Source organism: Xiphias gladius, chromosome 3, assembly GCF_016859285.1.
Source record: "Xiphias gladius isolate SHS-SW01 ecotype Sanya breed wild chromosome 3, ASM1685928v1, whole genome shotgun sequence".
In the NCBI taxonomy this organism is placed as follows: domain Eukaryota; kingdom Metazoa; phylum Chordata; class Actinopteri; order Istiophoriformes; family Xiphiidae; genus Xiphias; species Xiphias gladius.
Genome location: NC_053402.1, coordinates 8,082,527 through 8,096,276, shown reverse-complemented (window position 1 = coordinate 8,096,276; position 13,750 = coordinate 8,082,527). Strand labels below are relative to the sequence as shown.

Here is a 13,750-nt window from a genome sequence, read left to right as displayed (position 1 = left end):
AATGTACCCAGACTCATTATTTCCCACACAAATTCATCCTCTTTTGCTGTTCCTGCTGTGCTTCTTCTTTAAAGATATGTTTGTGGTCTGCATATGCACATAATAGACACCTGAGAGGATATCCACACAAAGCAAGTTGCCTTTACATATTGTAGTATCATATAAAGTGAGTTTACATTGTAATACAAGCAGAGATTTCATGTAATATTTATTTATTTTATCATATCAGTCCTTTAAAAAAAGAGTGTAATACTGGTAAATGTTTGATAAACAATGCTGTTACAAATACAGGCATCACATAGTTTTAAGAGAAATTTTAGCTTTAATTGTACAACTGAGTTTTTATAACATAATATTTCTTGATGTTCATCAAGTATGGAGGCGTTATCAAAATTATTAATATGAAAATACAGTCACAGTACTCATCAAATTTCCCAGAGCTTTGAACCAGAACATCTCTATTTCTATATCTAAAATTTTGTTATGATAAGTTTGGTGAGTGAGGTGTCATACAACAGAAAAAAAAAAGAGAAAAATTAATTCAAATTAAAATACATTGTTCTTCAAAATTCCTAGTCTGAAACAGAAACAAATGTAATTAGCGCAGTTGTGACAATTTTTATACACTTTTAGATCCTTCATACTTGCAAGTCAGTGTTTATAATTCATTGCTACGAAAAATTTTGTTGTATCTTTTTTCTTGTGGTTCATACTACATTTGCTTACCACTAACATTTTTTTAAAGCAATTTTAGGTGCTGTGGGCACTATGCTGTCTGACACTGTGGCGCAACATACTGTTTGATTCGTGTATGTCTGTCTTAACTGTAATGTCTTTTTTTTTTTTTGTATTTTTCTGACAATTTCCACAGACACAAATGGAATTTCCAGAAGGATAACAAACAAAACTAACAAATTTTCACATACAGGAAACTTTAAATAATTTGTCAAAAACCAAGTAGTGCAGTGACAGGGGATGGCCCAGGTTTAAGGCAAAAATCCTCAAACATCTATCCTGCAGGAACTGAATCCACACCAGGATCTAATGATCATTGAAGACCTGCTGGAAGGGGAATGTTTCTATGTAGGAACAACAGACTATCACACAAATCTCAGACTTTCTGATTTGAAATGAATCCAGACCTCTGCCCACTGAAAGGTTTATATGATTTTATTGGACCACCAAAGTCTGTGTCAGAGACAGTTTCAATATTTAGACTTTGATCTCTTCCTCCTCTTCAGAAAAGGCATATGGTTTTTTGTAGCTGTGAGAAAAAGCAGGACAAGCGTTGTTGTTGCTCACCCTCGTTCCCTTTGTGAAGGACCCTCCACCATAATGACGAGACAGCACATCAGCTGCCCTCTGGAACCTTTCTGCCTCAATCACAGGCTCTGCTCTCTGTGGAGACCCAATGGATGCATCTGGTGTCCTCAGAGACCTCCTATCCTCCTCTTGCTCTGTACAGTTAGAACTACAAGAGCACCCCCTGTTGTTCATGTTCCTAAGAAATGCCCCGCTGCTCATGGAAGGGTTGGGTGAAGGCACCCCAGGGCTCTGCACAGGCGTCTCTGCTACAGAGCTGTCGTCCTCAACTTCCTCATCTCCTCCTTCATCTCTCTCGCCTGCTGCCTGGCTGTGATTGGATATCTGAAGGCAGCTGGTGTTGTCAATCAAACTGAACACCTCAGTCATAAGGGAAGGGCCGAGGTCTACAGTGAACGAGGTGAAGGAATCTGAGCGTGTCAGTGCAATGCCACCACTGTCTGGTAGAGACCCTTTCCAGACATCTCCATCTTGAAACTGTCTGTCAAGACGAGAGAGGCGGGGAAGAGTGACAAATCCAGACTGCAGTCCTGCAAACACACAGAAGAACAAAAAACTCTGAAGTCCTTGAAACGGTCTGAACTAATGACACAAGATAAATAATATATCTCAAACATAATCTTAAACTTGAACTTTGAAGACAACAGCATAAAACCATACAATAATAATATCAATGTGAGTATCGATTTGGGATTTAAAGTTATATTTTTACTACATTTTCAAATTGAAGGCACTTTGCAAAGTGCAAATCTCTGGCAACACTTCAGGGACAGAACTGACATTGTGTTATTTTAGTGATTTGCAAAGGCACTTTTTTTTTTTTTAACCAACACAATCACCTTTAACAAAGCTGGAAATCAGATAATCAAGACTCAGAGATTTTCTTTGAGATATTAGCTACATTCAGAATAATTTTATTTGAGTAAATCTTAAAAATCCGAATTATGCCAGTAAACTTGCCATCCTGTGTCTATGTCTGATTGTTATTACTCCCATTAGTCACTGTTTATTTCACTGCAGTCTGTCTCTCTTGGTAAGCAAAAAAATAAAAATAAAATTACTGAAATCAAATCTGCTTACTGAAGTCATTTTAATATTAATCTAAATGAAAATCTACAACCTTCACTCATGTTTGGAGCCACAGTTTTGCAGCTTTGACTCACTGCAGACATCACACTACCCAAAGTACAATGGTTTGGACAACATACTGAATCATATTTTTTTAACCAGAGACATAATAAATTTAGAATGAAACTGATCAGGAGAAAATAATATGGGGCCTTGAAGTCTGAAGCATGAGCTGTTATACAGGGCTCTTGTCCAGCAATTCAATTCCTTGACCACAGGGTGGCCATATGAAACAACCCAGCAGTAATTTTAGGCCTTTTCTACAGTGCCATTCTAACCCACACCTCCTCCACTTGCAAGGAAGAGTTTTCTCTCTCCTGCAAACTTAATGTTAAAATTATCAGACGCTAGAAAACAAGAGGAGATGTAAGAGCGGTATAATGCCACTGAAAGGGAGAACAAGAGAGATATAAATACAAATGTGAGGTGAGTGTCCCACGTAGTAGTCTGAGTAAAAAGTGGATGACGTTCAGTTGATAAAACGCTGAATTACAGATTAAAATGTCGAGAAAAGACCTTTATAGAACATTGTGAGAAAAGCTTTTTACTTTACTAGAAACATTTTTAAATCATAGTCTTGGATTACTTAGTTATATTTCTTTGCAGTATTATAATTCAGATTTAAATTTTTGCAGAAGAGTTGCACTTTTGTTCTCCAATTTATACCCAACTGTGACCCATACTCCGTTTTTGAATACTCCTTGATTTTTCACTGTTGAGCCAGCCTTTATATTCAAGACTGAAATCCGAGCAGTGGATCCTTGCAGAAGTTGTGACAAACTCATATAAAGAGTAACGGAGACAATATGAAAAGATCAGTGGAAAGGAAATAATGGCATGTACTGATATACCCACTGACAAAAAAATCTCATCAGCTCCACATCGGTGAGTCTGGGCAAATTCCTTATTAGTTGGGTAACAAATCTGGAGACGCAAAGGGGATTTCCAGTCCAGACCCTGCACACTGCTGCCTGATAAGCTCCGTCTAGATAGCAGATATAATGGATGGTGTGTTTATGCTGTGCATTCAGGCAGTCACATATGCACACAGAGATGACAGGAAATGCCCACTAAGTATCTTTCTTTCCCCCAGACCAGCTGTGTGTGTTTGTGTTTATAGACCTAATTGTGTACAGGTGTTGCCTAGGTGATTCCAGATGACTCAGAAGAACCCTGCTTGTTTGCTGGTTGTCTTGGAGGAATGTGGGAATGATGTTGAAAGGAGTGCAACTTCATCCTCTCTATTTATGTGTTCACTGACATTTATAGTTTCTCTTTTCATCAGTTCTTAACAATGTTTGGTCTGCTGGATAGTGAATAGTAAGAACAGAGGCTGTAATGATGTATCATCATACCTGGTTGCATTTTTTTTTCCTATTATTCATGGTGACTAATACGTTGCTGCTATACCAATTGGCTCCAGCCCATCAGTAGGTCATTGGTCATTCTGTTTGGGACGCACATGTAAGTAGTGTTCCATGGAATGTAAAGACCTTATAACTTTGACTTTGTGGGATATTTTGGCTATAGTTTTGTGTATAGTTTAATTTAATCTGAAGATAACAAAAAAGACAAAGCATTCTACCTGTACAGAGTTCCTCTTCAAAGATCTTGACAGTTCACATCAGACACAAATGCCCCATTTGATTTATTATTAAAGTGATGTTCTGAGCCTCTAACCAATGAATATGTCATTTTTCATTATCAATTTAATTTATTTTACATCAACATCCAGGAAACTCTTTCCTAATTGCTTTGCAGGAACCTCCATATTTTCTCAAATACAGTCTTTGCTTATTTTTATCCAAAATGAAAAAAATGACATATATTATGTAGAACTACTCAAGGACTACTTGAACAAACTGTCAATTTACACATTAACTAACTTAATTTAATATCTCTCCTGTCAATACTAATCATAGTTATATCTACAGTCATTATTTCTTCAGCTATTTCAAATAAATCATGTCTCATTCTAGGTCAGTTTCTAAATTCAGTCTTAAAATTTGTTTGTTTGATTTTGAAAAAAATTTACATTTTTTAAATTCTAAGAGTCTGTTACATAGTCTCTATATAATAATGAAAATATGCTCTGTATGCTATCAAATTAAAGTTTGTGACTAGGAAAAAAACTGTGCCCAAACCTTAAAAAAACCTAAAACCTATCACAAAGCCATGTTGCTCAATATCAAATGAACATGATGCCTTTTCTCTTATCCATAGTATGTGTAACAGGACAAATGCTAGCTGAAAACTGAAGTAAATCAGTTCAGGGTCGCTGTGGAAATGCATCCAGCTGTGTTTGTTGAGTAGCAATGTCAAAATATGTTTGGACAAATCTGTTCTATAGGCTAAGCCTAGCACTTAATGGAAGTCAGCCAATTTGAAAATTGACATAGTCTTGTTCATCAAGTTTCAGTTTTTTTTCAGTTAACTATGCAACCTTACTGCATGTACACCTCTTTATTGGATATAGATGGGATCTGTACACACGCACACACACACCCACACACACAAACACACACACACACACACACACACACGTAGTCTGTGCCTGAAGTTGATTTGGTATGAATTAATGGACACCAATGCTGTTGTGACACTCTCAAGACCATACTCTGTTTACTTAATAAAAAATTATTTTCGGGTATGTTCCCTCTTTACTTTTTATAACCACTACATTTTCTCAGCTCACTTTTAATGAAGATGATCTTGCTGCTAAGATGCTTTACATAAACCCCGAGCCATACTGGAAGTGATTATCTATATTATCTCACCATATGTGCAGAGGGAGTCATCTGTTGAGCTTACAGAGCTGGGGAACAGCACCCTCTGAAGATAGCCATTGGGAGAGTCCATGTTCAGCTGGGGCAGGGAGATGGCGTTCTTGATGATGGGTGAGATGTCTGGAGGCGGGGATGACAAGTCCCGGGAGCCCCCTCGTGGCCGGGGCCCAGAGTTCTTCCCTACATGATGAAAGGTGCGTGTGAAGAACCCGGCTGTCTTGGAGCTGTTTGATGAGTCTGGACTTCCTGGCTCCCTGACACCCCCGTAGTTGCTAAGGAAGGAAGTATCACCAAACACGTCCCCACCACGGCCAACGTGCATAGTATGTCGGAAGTCGCCCAGTGGCGGGCTGATCATGTCCACAGAGAGGTCGCTCTTGAAACGGCGTTTCCCCTGAGAGCCAGACACAAGGCCCTTAATCCCTGGCAGTTTTCCCAGACTCATGGTGGCAGAAAAGTTGTGTAATTTCCCTTTAATTCGATTACATGTCAGTCAAATCTGAATTCCAGTATAGGATCCACTGTGAAACCGGAGAGAAAAAAAAATTAAAATGCCGGGACAGTGAGGACAGAAATTACAAATATGTGGTTGTTCAGTCAGCAGAGAATGTGTGTATAATCCATTCTCCACATGGCCAGAGCCACCTATTCATCCACTTTCGGCGAACGGTTTCCCTCTTGGATCTTCACTGAAAGATTCCAGTGCGGATGCCGAGTCAGTGTAGTCCCCGTCTATATCCCCTTTTCATTCTCCTCTTTCTTTCTCCCCCTCTCATGCACAGCTAGTTCTCCATGTCTGTCCAAAATGACCAAGCACTTAGCTCACTTCTCCTGCACAGCGGCAGCCTTCAGTCATGACAAAATAACAAAGAAGATAAATTAAAAGTTCATACTTCGTCTCCTCTGGCTACCACAGCTTCTGTGGTTGGAGAGTTTGGGGCTGACTGGGAACTCGCTCAGATTTGGTTCAGCAAATGACAGTTTAGAAATACAAAATCCAGCCACAACTGCAAATACATTGAGATGTGATTTCAACCAAACAACTCAGCTGGTTTGTGTGACACAATAAAATGAAAAAAGACTGATGTTTACACTGTGTTCACTTGATTTTACATCTTTTTAGACCTGGAGAACTGTCCTGTTGTCAGTCTCAAGTTGCGTTTTGCTAGGAACACTAAGAGGATCACCTCACCAGGAAGCCTTATGAATACAAAGTATCTTTAAGTTGCCTTTTACCTAAACCTAGTAAAATAAGCTTTTAAGTAGCAGATAGGTAGAATTTTAGAGACAAAGCGAGACTGGACAGAATACTACACCCAGAACACTTGCTGAAGTTTATAAATAATTCTGTTACGGAAATGTAATTGGATTGAGTCACTTTGTAGCCCCGTTCCTACCAGACTGTGTTTTTTCTTGTCACTTTTATTTAGGTTTCAGGATTAGTGCCTGAGTTTATTTTTAAGGCGTGACTCAGTTTTCTATTTTGGTTTTTTTTTACTTACTTTAGCATCCCACCTACACTGCATTCACACTGCTCTCAAGCAGTGATGAAACACATGTATGCTGAATCATCAACTACAAATTTTTCATCCTTTTGATTAGTGATCATGATATACATTTCTCCTGTCTTTTCCTTTTAGCTTCACAAACCTTCAGTAATTTTCCGTAACCCCGTGCTTTTAAAGGAAGTAATTCACAAAAGACAGCTGAATGTCAACACAGCAGTGACTCCACTCTGTTGCTTACTGGAGTTGAGTCCTTTTTGTGTGTGTTCAATAGATCTCAGCTTCTGAGAGGATCTTGGACGTCTCATCATATAAATTGTTCTGTACTTGTCTTCCTCAAAGTTCAAGCAGAGAGAGAGAGAGCGGGAGGGTGGGGGTGGTAAACCACCATGCACCGTCTCCCACTAAAGAGGTTTATCCATGTGTGCACCACGCTGTCAATGGGAAGCCAGGTCTGTCGCCCCACTTCTTTGTCCTCTGTTCCCTGGTTCCTCTGTGCCCAAGACGCCAGACTTTTGAGAGGTAAAGAAAATTATCAGAGCAAAGGAAAAAGGATGGTAACGCTTTCTTGAAAAGGCCAGTAAAGTAAAGCGCTGTAATCCTGCAACTGTTTTGTCTGGATCGTCCTAGAAGTAAGATAAGGATCCTTTAGGATTGTCCGTGCACTGGATTATCTGATAATCCCTTCTCTCTTCCCTCCCTCTCTGATGCCCTCACTTGCTCTCTGCCTTCTTCAATCCATTTAGTTCTGCAATGGTTTCCAGGTAGGGGGGCTTCTCTGTTTTCTTTCAATTCACTTAAGGGCAGCTAAGAGAACAGAAAGAGAGAAAAGGAGAGAGATGTGAGTTACACACTAGCCAAAAGACTAAAGCAGGGGCATGCGGGCGCACATAAATGAGAACTCTGAGAAACTGTGCCTGGTATTTTTCATTATTTTGTGACATTTTATAGAATAATTGCTTATTCAAATGATTAAAAAAATAAAAACAGATTAATCAATTATGAAAATAATCATTAGCCCAAATTTATTTAATACTGTATTGCCACGCTTACAATTTTATACATTAAAATCTTCAATTTATTGAATAAAAATGAAAAACGATTTAATAACGTGTCGGATACAGTTTTTCCTACAACCTCCAAATGCCCTGTGTATCTGTTTTTCCTGGATACACTCTGAGCACCTTCTTCCTGCCTGCTGAAGAAATGACTCCAGGGCAAAGGGAGCACTGGTAAGCTCCAACCACGTGACTTCTCCAAACTGCAGCCAGTGTTGGATTACTGTCGCAGGCTTCTGGAGATACTAGCTGAGGCTGCTGCCAGGCCAATCTGGACCTGTGATATAAGAACTTGAGTAAGGTGATGGCGCTTACGGGGCACTGGTCTGGGCTCAGATTACCTTCCCTAAATCTTCAACTAATCCCATGTTTTTTGACAGTTCCAGGACAAATGTTCAGGGGTGGCCATCTTTCACTGTCACTTACCTGAAGGAGGGAGAGAAAATATGAAGGGGAGGAAGATATGATGAAGGTATGAGTGTGACAGCAGGAGTAATCAACTTAGAGATGGCCATTCATAAAGAGGAGGAGGGGAGGTTGTAATGGGTGGATTTTAGCTGTTGCCTGACCACTTCTGATCCCTCAGTTCGTAACACTTAGCTTAAGGGAGCGATTAGGACTTGTGGGGCACGAGAAGGTGAAAGGCAGATAGATAACGGTAGCGAGGGAGACAAATATCCACTGTCTGTGTCAACAGCGAGTTTGGATAAAATCAGATCATAACAGAAACTGTTTTGTGCTGAGTTTAATGTCAGACTGACAAATACCTTTAGATGCAATTTCCATCTCTAAAGCCATAACTGGCATTTTTTCCTTTTCATCTATCCTTATTGATGTTGCATTTCAGTCATCTGATGTCACAGCTTTTCATGGTCTAAGTGACATATTTTCTCCCTTTTTTATAGCTGCCAATTTCTTTTACCCCTATATTAGCCTTTTATATAGTTTTCTTCTTCCTTCATGACTTTGTGACCAGTAAATACAGATCAACTCAGATCTCTCCATGCACAACAACGTGTAATAGCAGAGAAACTCACTCTGGAAACATGTTATTTATCCATAAATTGTACCTGCAGACATACATAAACAAGCTTGCTTTGCGTAAGATGCCTTACTGATTGCAGAGACAGAGACAGACGGGTTGGAACGTGTAATGGGAACAGCATGCAATGGGGAGAGCAGACTGGACGCCATCTATTATGGCCATCAAATAAAGGATCTGAGTAAACTGATGAGAAACACATTTTACCTCCTTTCTTTATGTGTTTTTTTCCCCCCAGACTTGTAGTTTAGGCTCTTCCTTCAATCAATCTTGCTGTCTTTTGTATCTCTGTTTTTCCCTCTGTCACACGAACACACACTGTCAAACATGCTTCCCTTCTCTGTCACTCTCCCTGCTGCAAGCAGATTTAGTGTGTTAGTCAAACATCTGTTACCACATAGCCACAACTTGCAGAATCAGGCTCTGATGACATGTGAAAGTCCAATCACAATCACTGTAGCTCAGAAAGAGGTTCATGTGTAAGACCAAGTACTCATACATAGACTCACACACACACACACACACACACACACACACACACACACACACACACACACACACACACAATGCTGTGTTGCAGTGGCTCAACTCTGAGGTTGCTTCCTCCACCGGACCGGAGGGCCATGGTCCTTTTACAGCACGGCACCAGTAAACTGTGGTTGAGGTCGAAACACCCTGACCATTACGCATGGCTCCAAAATCGACATGCACTCAGTTGAACAGGATCTACTGCTGCAACGTGGCAAAACACTCCAAGACCTGCCAGGTCCTTATTGTGAGGATATGCGAATGTGACTGTGATAATTTATGAATGTGAGGATATCTGATTTGGATGTCTGGTATCCGACTGTGATGACATCGGTTCATGATGATGTCTTACAGTATTAGACTGCCAATAGAGATACAGTGGGGTCCAAAAGTCTGAGACCACTTTCCCAATCAGGGAATTAACTTCCAGTTCACTTTCTCTCACACTTTCCTTAATTTGCTGCCGAGTCCACAAAATAACTCACAAAACGGAATTCACTGCACATTAGATCTCCTCAACTAGTTCAATGACTTCTTCTACTATGCACAAAGACTTTAAAGAAAACATTGAAAAACAACAGCAGGCTAAGCAAACAAATTCATCTTTATGATCATGTTCAAACCTAACAATCATTCATGAGTTTAATAAATTATCTTTTTATGTATGGTATGTCTGTCAACAGAACAAAGGGGAAATGAGGCCAAGCAACAGTGAAGTGCAAACATATCTCATTCTATTCAAAAGCTCTGCCTAACAAAGAGCATAAAGAAATGTACCTCTCCGAACTTCCACCTAGCAAACATAAACAGAGAGGTGCAGGTAATGAAACATAAAAGTGGGTATTCATAGGAACGGAATGCTAAGTCCTTTGTAACTGATGTGAGGCAGGGTAGCCCCATGTCCACAGCCTCTATAACCTCTAACGATACAATGAAATGCAATGATTTGCACCTTGTGTGCTCACTCTATCACTTTTGATTTTTATGATTTTTCGTTTTGTTGTAGTTTTACATCACAATGACATGATCTTTACATCGTTATAAACATTATATTTTCAAGCTATCTTCATGGTGTATCATACAAACCCTGTCCATATTGGAAGTCATCCAGGCAGCACAGAAGTCATTAGTCATCCACTAAAGCGCTACGCTGCTGCAGGGACAGAGAGTGTAGTGTGTCTTCCTGAAGGAAACCTCAGCAGGCCAGACGTTGGGATGGGTAAAGGACCGTCACTATAACCATGACGCCACCTCCCTTACTAGCTGCCAACCCACTGATCTGATATCTGGCACAATTCTTGGACAGTTGTTCAGTGGTGTAACTAGACGAGGACAGTGACCAGCTGAATTTGATAGTTTCCCCCACACATGGTCTCACCATCTCAGTTAGAACCAAGCTGCAGTTCATGGTTCTCAAGAAGATGTAACACCGTGTGAAGTCATATGATATATAATACAATCTATAGTTCAAGTTCTAGTTAAACATCAGGTAAAAAGACTAATGGGACTAACTAAAGGGGAGTAATGCTAGAGAATAGGATGTACAGAGGGTAACATAATGAAAGCGCCAATGAAAGAGGACTTCAAAATAACAGTCTCACTACTGTAAACATGGATAAAAGGGTGGATCATATTGGGCTAAATCCAAATTGTAGCATTTGGAAAGGTTGTCCATTCATGAGGATTCAGCTTGTTTTCTACTTGATGTCAGGATTTGACTCAATGTTTCAAGAGAAACATGAACTGAATATTGGCCCAGTACCTGCACAGTTTTGTGGCAAACACTTTTTTTTTGGACAAGTGCAGCATATACTGTACGTATGTAGATTCATAAACAGCACAGCGACCTGCAGTACGTGACAATAACGTGTCTTTCCGAGACCTAAGGTGAGACTCTGCACATGTGGCTGCTGTCACCGTTGTCTTCTTTTACACATAGAGATGCACTCGAAAGTTATTTTATAGAAAGTCAATAATACTGGATTAAAGTTAGACTGTGTAGTGATTTACAGGAAATAACTCTTGCTGTTGATTTCAAACCCCTGCAATTTCTCGTACGTGTTACAAAACACCCATGACACAAGGTTATTTAATAATTCCGCTTTTCTAAATAATCTCACCTTAAAATAAACTCAGGACGCGGTCCTTTGCCAGAGAGACAGCTTCACCACCTCTTTTCGTTTCCCGCTTAGACATGTAGCGTCTCTGTGCTGCTGCTGCTGACAAGTGGACTGGAAGGAGATGGAGAGGGAGAGGAGGAGGCGGAGGAGGAGGGAGGGAGGGAGGGAGAAGTGGGTGGACTCCAGAAGCGTCAGTGACTAAATGATAATGGATGATGTTGTGAGAAGCCAACATCAACTTCCTGTCGCAAATTAATCTGTGATAAGTGTAAAGAAGTGTTTAAGAAAGGTGGGGAAAGAAACGGAGAAGCACCCAGCTCAGAAAGAGAGTGGGTGGCTGCCTAACGGGCTGGTGGAACATTAGGGGGCCATGACTCTCAACAAGCAAATGGCGGATCGTGTTAACTTTCAATTTGAGCAAAACTGTGAAAACACGTGGAGAGGATACTCATTAAAATTGTAGATGGAAAAAGAAAGAAAACAGAGAGAATAGAGCCGCTGTCAGTCTGAGGTCATCAAAGCAGCCGATGCCATGAATTCATACACTGAACTTATTTCATGTGAGGCTGAAGGCTGCAATAATAAACCGCTGTGACTCTTCCAACACTGTCCTGTCAGTGTGTCCTTGTGCTTCTGGCTAAATATGGGAATATACGTACACGTTCATGGTTTTTGTGTTTTTTTTCCTGCGCTTTGGTTGTGAACCACCCTTGAAATTCAAGACAGGCAATAGTGACTTGGATATTTAAACATGAGCTCAGACATGCAGTTAACAGCGAAACGCGCGCGCGCACGCGCACACACACACACACACACACACACACACACACACACACACACACACAGACATCATCCGTGACCTTTACTCAGCTCTATAAACGTGATCTCTTAAGAGCTCCCATGGGTGTCATCTACCTCTCTTCTCTCTGTGACCCCTTTTCACCTCACTCTGGACAAAAATACACTCATCACCAGTTTTTATTTGGGCATGCATGTGTGTGAGAGTGTGTGTGCATGTGTGTACAACATGATTTGACATTAGCCAAGAGTTTTGAGCAGTAGGTTATATATTAAATAATCAAATAGCAATGACCTTGCACTTCTTTGTGGAAAGCTCACTTCAGGCCATTAACTGGCCCATCTTCCACCCTTCACAGATTTTATTATTGACATTGGTTGTTTGGTTTAATTGAACAGATATTTGAATGCTACAGCAGTTTGACATGCATGGTGTCAGTGTATACTTCGGCATCAGTGTGTGTAATTTTTGTTTGCTTTTCTAAAAGAAAGATACAAGCACACAGGCACAGGCTATTGAGTGTGTGCGTATATGTGAGGATCACCACACATATACAGTACATTTATCAATACATCAGACCTTTTTTTGTAGCAAAAAAAAAAGTTCTGAGAATTTTGTGACTTTTCTAAAATGTAATAAAGTTTTCTCAGTAAAATAAAAACAAAAAAATTCCCCAAAAATATTAAACCTCACTTCAGTTCACTTTCATCAAGGCTCCATGAAATGAAAAATTACTGCACTTCATGTTCTCCTGATTTCGAAAGATCAAGCTGAGGGGCTGTGATGCAGCTTTAAAACAGAAATCTTTTATTGCCTAAGCCAAAACTGAATTTCCTGTCACAGATGGGAAAAGAGTGAAAAAGAAAAGAGAGGCTTTGAATTGACTGAGGGATGAGATAAAAGAGAAGAGGGAGCAAGGTGGACACAGGAGAGGAGGCTGAAGGGAAAAGTATGTCAACTCTGAGCCACAGGAAAGAGGAGACAAGTGAAGAGAAGGATATGTGAAGAGAGGAGGAGTGGACCTTGGGAACAGACATGAGAAATGGAGGGATCATTTTTGCTGTGAATCTGGGAGGGCGAGCAGCTCCTGTTGACGACAGCTGCAAAGTATCAGACGCTCTCTGATGAGCAGGGAATGTGAGGGTGAAGAAAAAAAAACAAGAGGACAGAGGGAGTGATAAAAAAAGAGGGAAAGAGCAATAACAGGAAATCAGACACCATAAACTATCATGTTGAAAATATTGTTGGTGCTGTCAAGAATTGTGTGAAATTGTATTTTAATCATTTTTATAATGCAGAGTATAAGTGACAGAGATAGAAAAAAGGTCCCACATGGATAAAAGAAGACAAACAGACCAAAATATTAAGCTCGTGAGCATCAAAAGAGGAAAGGGAAAGAGGTTGAGAGGAAGGAGGGCTTGTCAAACAGGATGAGAAGTCTCTGAGACAGAAAAAGGTTTT

General features: G+C 40.1%; 1 protein-coding gene across 3 annotated transcripts; it reads right to left on the bottom strand.

Annotated features, from left to right (window-relative positions):
• Positions 1-816: 816 nt before the first annotated feature.
• cdc42ep1b (CDC42 effector protein (Rho GTPase binding) 1b) lies at positions 817-11,604 on the bottom strand. 3 transcript variants are annotated; one of them, XM_040118288.1, is made up of 4 exons: positions 11,491-11,604; positions 5,883-7,549; positions 5,229-5,758; positions 817-1,853 (listed from the first exon to the last, which is right to left on the bottom strand). In XM_040118288.1, exons 3-4 carry the CDS (start codon positions 5,680-5,682, stop codon positions 1,213-1,215), a joined length of 1,095 nt encoding a protein of 364 aa, XP_039974222.1. In that variant the 5' UTR covers positions 5,683-5,758; positions 5,883-7,549; positions 11,491-11,604; the 3' UTR covers positions 817-1,212. The 3 variants fall into 3 exon arrangements, with proteins under 3 accessions (XP_039974222.1, XP_039974215.1, XP_039974230.1); XM_040118281.1 differs by having other exon boundaries at positions 5,229-7,549; XM_040118296.1 differs by having other exon boundaries at positions 5,229-6,083; positions 11,491-11,579.
• Between the last annotated feature and the right edge of the window lie 2,146 nt (positions 11,605-13,750).